This window comes from Hirundo rustica, chromosome 11 (assembly GCF_015227805.2).
Source record: "Hirundo rustica isolate bHirRus1 chromosome 11, bHirRus1.pri.v3, whole genome shotgun sequence".
Taxonomy (NCBI): domain Eukaryota; kingdom Metazoa; phylum Chordata; class Aves; order Passeriformes; family Hirundinidae; genus Hirundo; species Hirundo rustica.
In genome coordinates, this window is record NC_053460.1 from 7,725,250 (window position 1) to 7,733,107 (window position 7,858).

A 7,858-nucleotide genomic window follows, 5' to 3' on the forward strand; every position below is an offset into this window, starting at 1 on the left:
GGATCTTCCTTGTCTTTCCTGGCTGCCTTCTGTGGCTGCAGTCCTGCGCTGTCTCCATCAGCCAGAGCCATGGAGGGGGATGACCAGCCCTTGCATGCAGGTTCTGCCATTCCCACCCCGGGAAAAGTTCTTCCCATGCAATGCTGGGCCTTTGCTATGCTGTGAAGAGGGAGCAGCCCTGCTAGGGACAGAGGGGCACAAACACATGCTGAGAACAAGCTTTTTTATTCAGACAGACTGCAAGGACTAGTAACTTGCGTTCAAAATTCACTATTTCACTGCTGAAACAGTGCCTCAGGGCAGGAGAAGGTCTTGATTCCACATCAAGCTGCATCCCTGGTGCAGGAGCATTGCATGCTGAACAGGCAGCTTGGGTCCCTGCTGCTGGAAGAGCAGGAAGGTTCCTGCTAGATGCAGCATCACAAATGCTAGCTTGTTCCCTTTGAAGAACTAAAAACTGGAGTGAAACACCAAAATCAGGCTGGAGGCCCTAGCAAACTGTCCCTCCAGCAAGGCCACCCAACAGGGGTAGTTTTGCCTGCCTGCACAACTTGTCACAGTTTCTCCAGGCTCTGGCTTTTGGGACAAGTAGCAGCACAGAAAGGCCATATGGAGACCTAAGGGCACTTGCTGGAGCTGGCTGGAGAAGGTGCCCCTAAAGTAGTGGGGATTTCCCAGCACCTGTTCCGTGTATCTGCCAGGAATGGGCCAGGGCTGACGGCCTTCACACAGCCCTGTCCCCTCCAGGGTGAGCACTGTCCTTCGTACCACATCCCACGACCTCCACAGAGAAACCACCCGTGTCCACTTCAATGCTGTGGATGCTGAAGTTACCCAGTCCCTAGAAAAACAATCACAGGTTGGGACAAGAGCCAGCAAAAGACCCCTTCTCACCTGCAAGGTCCCAGGGAGGGCGTTGGAACAAGAAGCAGTCACAGCCCATGCGTGGTGGGGAGATGTTCCTCATGCTCTATATAAGGCTGCTGCAAGCTGCCTGCAACTGTGGGGGGCTCAGAGCTCACCTCAGTGTTTGCCAGGATCTGGTGCAAAGCCTCTTTCTGCCGAGGGGCTTTGGTTAGGATGTAAAGGAAGCCGCCGCCGCCAGCCCCAGCCAAGCACTGCCCGTGGACGTAGGGCCGGAGAGCGTCCATCATGCGCCCAACGGCCAGCGGCTCGCAGCCCGGGGCCATGCACTTCTTCTGCTGCCAGTAGCAGTCCAGGCACTTGCCAAGGAGCAGCAGGTCACCTGCAGAGGATGGAATATTGCAAATTACTTGTCTCTGTTTCTTACCCAAAGGGCAGAAACATGCTCAAGCTAAATTCTGCCTTCTCTTTTCCAGTTCCTCCCAGCTCTGCCAGCTGAGCAGGCAACTCCAGCCCTGTCACGTTGCTATTTTTAATCCTCCACAGGAGGAGGATTTACTTGTTTTAATGCTCCAGCTTCCTCTCTGCAGCAGCCAAATAAATTCACTGCACTGACCAAGCACAGCCTCCAGCCCTGTCACCAGTGGCACGCTGCTAATCAATCAGATTCAGCATGTCTAACTCCCTCTTCCTCAAAATCTTTGTACAAGCCTGAATTTGGGGGTATTGCCTGGGGAGGGTGGGTTCGGATTTGAAGCTTCTGCAACTGCAAGAAGCTCCCAGCCTTTTTCCCCAGGAAAGTTTGTGTTTCTTCAGCTGCTAAAAGAGCCAACCTGGCCCAGGGAAGGGGGCTCACACCTTGCCTCAAGGCCTGGGCACACTCCTCAGCATTGCTCACCAGCGCGTCAGCATTTTGCACGATGGAGGGCAGCCTGGCATACCAGTTTCTCACCACATCCTGCAAAAGGCCACAATGTCACTGTCCTCCTGCCTCTGGCAGCACGTGGGGAGGCAGTGCTGCATCCATGGCCTCTGGGTGCCATCCCTCTGGGGTGGCAAAGCCCTGCACAAGTGAAGGGGATGCCACCAAAGGCCACAGGGGGAGCAGAGGCCGGCCTCTGACACCCAGAGGCATGCAGGCACTACCTGGAGCAGGTTGCGGGCCAGGCGGGTCTTCCCTGTGTACACCAGCAGCAGGTGATCGTTCAGGGTCTGGGTAAAACCGTCAGGGACCAGGATCTGCTCCACTTCCACTCTGAGCGGCAGCTGGGCCTTTGACCTCCCAATTTTGATGCCAGGAACGAGCCCACCAACCTGGTCCTGCCAACCACCCCCTGCAGGGCAGAGGGTCGTCAGTTACTGCTGGGACCCCCACCCTGTGGGTCAGCTGCTCCGCAGGCTCTACCTGTTGTGAGCCTCTGCTCCAGGTGCAGCACAGCATGGATAAGGGACTCAGTGCTGGCAGCCTTCCCTGCTGCCCGGTACAAGGATGCCATCACTGCTCCTGCCAGGATGCTGCTGGTGCCTGCAGGGAGCACAGGTAGGGCCAGTGAGGCACTGTTATGTACCTAAGGGCTGGGGTGCAGCAAAGGGGATGCCCCATGCTGGTGCTGGCAGCAGGAGAGTCTCCCAGGCACCAGTGAGGGACTGCCGAGCCCCTTCTCTGCAGACCTACCGAGGCCAGACCCGTGGGGCAGCCTGGACCAGGTGTGCACCTCAAAGCCACCTCCAAAACTCTCCATCAGCTGGAGCCGCAAAGGTCTCTGTGAGGGGAACTGCACAACCTGGGTGCAGATAAAGGCAGCTTTGAGCAGGGCTCCTGGAAACAAAAAAAGTAAAGCTGATGTCTGCTGTGCTCCCTCATGCCACTGGCCCTAGAAAGGGCTATGCTGGCACCAATGGGACATCACGGCTGGCAGGTGAGCCCTCACCTGGTGCATGTGGCTGGCAGTAATCCTGTAAGTGCTCCAGCTCCCGGCACACCAGCTCTGCCACCACCTCGCCCCGTGGTGTCCCGCTGAGGGTGACGAGGCGCAGCTCTGGCTGGACAATGCGCCGCACACGGGCGCCAATGGGCCGGCACCCATCCACCAGCACTGCCACGTCCACCACGGCCCCCCCGTGCTCGTAGGTGATGGGGGGTGTGTCACTCCAGCCACCTGCCAACACCCATCATCAGCCTCCTGGGGCACCCTTACTCCTTTTCCCCCAGCACCACAAGGGTGAGACGAGGATCCTCTGACTCACGGAATGCGCTCACCAGAGAGGTCCAGGCGGGCCGGACACACCACCTGCACCCACTGCCCCAAGGGTGGCAGCTCCACCTGCTCCACGGTGATGAACTGGCATGAGGACATCACTGCCTTCCGGACAAGGATCTGCTCGGCCCCCTCGTAATGCCGAGCTGCTCTCACCAGCAGAGCCGGCCTGGGATAAGAGAGATGCTGAGCCCACTGCCACATCTCCATGAACCAATGCCTGGAATGGGGCAGCTGCCCCTTGCCAGCCCCGGCCTCACCGGCTCATCCACTTCTGCCGCTCAGCAGCCAGCTCCTGGACACCACCAGCAATGTCCCCACTCTCCAAGCGCCCAAAAGCTGAGGCCCACTCCCTGTTGGCAGCAGGACCACTCCGCAAGCCCCCTTCCCCTTGTGCCATGCAGCCCAGGACCTCAGCAATACAGGCAAGCGCCCGTGCTGCAATACCAGCATCGCTGGCCGTGGAGGCAACTAGAAAATAAAACAAAAGGAGGCTGCAAAGCACAGCCAGGCTGCAGGCTGCACCCCACTTCTGCCATAAGCAATCCCCAGGGGAGCAGAACTTGCATGGCTTGCACCCACCTGGGCTTGTTGGATGCCCTGCAGGCACACCCCCATGGGGTCCTGCAATAGTGGGGGATCACTAAAGGGGGTGGGGAGCACTGAACAGTCCTGATAACGAGAGATGCAGCTCACGAGTCCAGCTCACCCTCATCCAGCGTGCCCAGCATGGCTTCGTGGTAGCCCTCGTGCACAGCGCTGCGGGCAAGCGGCAGGAGGCTGCTGTCCTGGCGCCCCAGCAGCACTCGCCGCACCTTGTGCTGGCCCTGCAGGAAGAACAGGGCCTGGCGTGCGCCCAGCTCGGCCTCCGTGTCCAGGCAGGGCAGCAGCTCCTGCCAGGACATACGCCAGGCCATCCTCCAGCGTGCCAGCTGCTCACTGGCCACTGTGGCCAGGCCCAGCAGCCACAGCACATCCTCCAGCCCCAGCGCCTCGCGGGCATGCAGCACCGGGAAGAGCCGGGCGCTGAGCAGGCAGCGGCTCCCCCGCGGCGTCTCGGCATCCCAAAGGTCCCCTTCCCTGGTGGAGGGGAGAGACCATCAACACTGCCCTGGGGCACGAGGACACCTCCTCTGAGGGGAGCTGGAATGTGGGATGGGCTGGGGGTGGTCATGACACCTCTGGGAGCTGGGTCTCTTGTCCCATCCTGACATGTGGCACGTACCGTACGCCCGTTCGTTGGAAAAACTCAGCCCAGGGCACGTTCAGGTAGGTGGCTTTTTCCACAGGGCTCTGCAGGGACACAGAGGGGCCGATCACACTTTGGCTCTGCTGGGAGCCTTGTGCCACCTCACTGCCCCCGCACCTGCCAGTCGTCGAGGCGGCCGGTGAGAGTGAACACACGGCAGGGCAGGTCACGCAGCCGGACGCGGTGGCCCTGCAGGACGATATCACGCAGGGGACAGCCCCGCAGGGCTGGTGAGGAGCCCACGCTGAGGCCCGAGAGGAGGCAGCCAGGACCGATCACCAGGGGACCCTGAGGAGGAAGCAACAGTGGCATGGCTGGCCCCCAAATGAGAGCCAAATCCTGACCTTGGAACGAACAGCCACCCTGAGACAAGCTGGTGCCAGCACAAGCCAGGTGGCAGGGTGAAATTTTGTCATGAGATTGCAAAAACACAGACTACAGCAATTCAGGCCGGGCAACAGCCTCCAGGGATAATAGCCATAACAGAGCCCCCAAAGGAAGAGGGTATGGCCTGGTTCCCAGCCCAGGACAGGCCAGAAGTGACAGCCTCATCCCCTTGTTTGCAGAGGGTGACAGCCACCAGGGTGCCCAGCACCAGCCAAGAGGCAGCCCCAAAGAGGAAGGGCACCCCAAATCTCACAGCTGTGGTTCCTCCATCCTAGGCAGCAACACGTCACCCTGCTGCCCATTCAGTGCACTGGGAGCTGTGTGTCACCCCCATTCTAGCCATGTACCTGGAGGTGACAGTGCTGGATGACACTGCCAGCTGCCAGCCGCACAGCTCCTTCCAGCAGGCAGTTGGTGACGGAAGAGCCATCCTCCAGGAGACAGGGCTGCTGCAAAGGGCACAGAGACACGTGGGACCAGGGTCTGGACACACAGCCCAGAGCAACCCCAAAAAACACCCACGAGCAAGGCTGGGGATGGAAGGACATACATCCACGTGGGAATGGGCTGTCTTGCAGAAGCGGAGGTGGGTGGCAGAGCCAGGCAGGAGAGTCAGGCTGCGGATGTGGTCGCTCGCAGAGGAGGTCATGTAGTCGTAGGACGCATCGGGAATGCAGGCTGGGTGGGGCAGGAGAGCTTTTAGCACATCGACAAAAATAAGTGGGTGTGTCTGACACTCATGTGAGCCAGGCTGAACATTCCCAGTTGAAGGGGTGGGGACCTGCAGCTGTGGGGAGACACAGATGACCGTCAGGCCTTGACCACCCCATCTCTTCCCATGGAGGGAAGAGGGGTGAGGAATGGGACACATCACATGCACTCACCGCGGCACAGATTCATAGAATAGTTGGGGTTGGAAGGCACCTCAAAGATCATCTAGTTACAACCACCTGGGGAAGGACACTCCACTAGAAGTTGGAAGGAAGCACTCACCCATGCTAAGAGGGAAGCCACGGAGAGCTGTCCACAGCACGGAGCGGGCACTCTTCACGCTGGCATCGCCACCACCCTTCACAAAATCCTCCTCTGTCATCCCCCCTGCCATGCACAGCACAATGTCGAAGAAGAGGGAGAGCTGGGGAGAGAAGAGACTTGTTGGGTCCAGCCATCCTGAACCCCACTCTGCTCCCTCCCACTACCTCTCCCAGCCAAATCTGGCAGCGTGAAGGCAAGCAGACCCTACAGAGATGCCCAGCAGTGACACCTGTGTGGCAAAGGGTCCTGTCCCCCACACAGGGGCTGTCACCTGGATGGGTGGTGCCCCCGAGTCCAGCCCCATGTAGGTGCAGGCGTCCAGAGGAGGGATGACGTGTGTGGCCAGAAGCTGCTCGGCAGCATCGGAGGAGAAGAAAACAATCCCACAGACCTGCCAGGCACATCAGGGCTGAGGCTGCAGCCACAAGGGATGGGGCTGGCAGGGTCACCAACACCTGAGTTGTGCCATACCAGTGGGACAGTGCCGTCCGGCCCCACACACTGCTGGATCTGGGCCTCCGTGCCTTTGTAGATGATGTCACGCACCAGCCCCTGGGAGCAAAATCACCCCAGCGAGCTCTTCAAGGAACCCCAAGCCAAGCAGGCATAGCAATGCTGAGACCTTAGCACTCAAGGGATCAAAGGATTTGGGATCCCTGCCCCTCCAAGGGATGCCTCTGGAAGGGGGAGCTGCCCCAACCTGCTCATTGGTGAGGTAGACCCCATGGTTCCTGGCATACGCTGGGCTCCCGGGCACTGCGATCACTCGGACACCCTGGAAGCCATCCCAGTTGATCCCTGAGGGGAGGGACAGAGACCTGTGCCCACTGGGGCAGTGCATGTACTCACAGTGGGCACAACTGCCTGAAAACCTGAACCACGGCAATGGAAGTGGCAGCACCGACGTGCTCCTCACTGTGCCCTCCACACCAGGTGAGTGGATACCAGTGAGCTGAGATACCAGCTCACTGCAGCCCCTCACCTGGTGTGGAGGGCACAGTGAGGAGCACGTCAGTGCTACAGACCCAGACGCCAGGTGGGGAGCCCACAGTGTTGTGCCACCTCACTGCAGGCACAACAGATGCTCCCAGACGCGCACAAGACAGCAATAGCTGAGCATCCACACCCTCATGGGAGCACAGCACAGGCTGAACGAGCTGTGCTGCTTGTTAGGAACCCTGACCCACACCAAAGGAAGCAGGAAGCAAGGCTGGTATCTACTCACCTGGTGTTGAGGGCACAGTGAGCAGCATGTCAGTGCTGCAGACCCAGACGCCAGGTGGGGAGCCCACACAGAGCTGCCAAGAGAAGGACTGTGTGACCAGGAACGGCAGGGAAGGAGCCCAGGAACCCAAGACCATTTCCATCTTGCTGGGAGCCAAACCCATCCCCAGAGCCCTGTCCCCAGGCTACACAGACCCGGTGTGTCATGGTCCCCAGCAGGCTGTCCAGGTTGCAGACCAGCGCTTCGGCTGCGGCGCCGGGCTCCTCAGCGGGCAGGCAGGTGAAGGCACGGCCGCAGTCGTCAAAGGAGAAGTCGCGGCCCTGGTGGGACAGAGGATGTAGGGGGTCACCGAGAGAGAGCAGCTGCAGTGGGAGATCCCGTGCTGGGCTGCAGGTCGGCTCTCACCATGTGCAAGATGAGGATGCGGGCGTCCCTCAGGACGTCAGCGGTCACCACCTGGGAGAGAACAGCAGGGAACAGTCAGTGGGGACAGGACAGGCACCTCCCCTTCACTTCTAGCATCCCCTCCCGACTTCCAGCCTCCCCGGACCCACCAGAGGCTGTCACCTCTCACCGTGCATCCGGCCCGGGCGCTGAGGTGCTCGGCCGCCACCAGCAAAGCGTTCAGGGTGGCACCGCCGCTGCCCAGGCGGGCCCAGGGGTCCTCCACGGCCAGGAGCAGCGCGGGGGGGCGCGGGCCCAGCCCGCCCCGCAGCCGCCGCACCTCCAGCTCTGCCAAACGACAGGCGGGCGGCGTTCAGAGCCGGTCCCGCCGCCGAGCGCCGGGAGGGAGAAGGGGCGCCCGCCCCGCCACTTGCCTCGCTGCAGAGCGGACACGCC

The 7,858-nt window shown here is 60.5% G+C and overlaps 1 protein-coding gene across 4 annotated transcripts; it reads right to left on the reverse strand.

Moving 5' to 3' along the window:
- Positions 1-229: 229 nt before the first annotated feature.
- Positions 230-7,654, reverse strand: FCSK (fucose kinase). 4 transcript variants are annotated; one of them, XM_040075720.2, is made up of 22 exons: positions 7,586-7,610; positions 7,424-7,474; positions 7,213-7,338; positions 7,019-7,091; positions 6,494-6,591; positions 6,265-6,345; positions 6,065-6,184; positions 5,752-5,893; positions 5,309-5,436; positions 5,106-5,207; positions 4,489-4,659; positions 4,348-4,415; positions 3,832-4,202; positions 3,383-3,593; positions 3,125-3,291; positions 2,796-3,023; positions 2,540-2,683; positions 2,270-2,389; positions 2,011-2,198; positions 1,723-1,822; positions 1,023-1,246; positions 230-841 (listed from the first exon to the last, which is right to left on the reverse strand). In XM_040075720.2, exons 2-22 carry the CDS (start codon positions 7,424-7,426, stop codon positions 725-727), a joined length of 2,982 nt encoding a protein of 993 aa, XP_039931654.1. In that variant the 5' UTR covers positions 7,427-7,474; positions 7,586-7,610; the 3' UTR covers positions 230-724. The 4 variants fall into 4 exon arrangements, with proteins under 4 accessions (XP_039931654.1, XP_039931655.1, XP_039931656.1 ...); XM_040075721.2 differs by having other exon boundaries at positions 230-1,246; positions 7,593-7,654; XM_058422147.1 differs by lacking the exon at positions 230-841 and having other exon boundaries at positions 1,010-1,246; positions 1,763-1,822; positions 7,593-7,654.
- Between the last annotated feature and the right edge of the window lie 204 nt (positions 7,655-7,858).

Bases quoted from the DNA above. Each gene is read 5' to 3' on its own strand.
- FCSK (XM_040075720.2), bottom strand. The intron at 7,092-7,212 runs GTCTGTGTAGCC...TTCTCTTGGCAG, and splicing joins TGGGGACCATGACACACCGG to CTCTGTGTGGGCTCCCCACC. The intron at 4,416-4,488 runs GTGCGGGGGCAG...GTGTCCCTGCAG, and splicing joins GCCGCCTCGACGACTGGCAG to AGCCCTGTGGAAAAAGCCAC.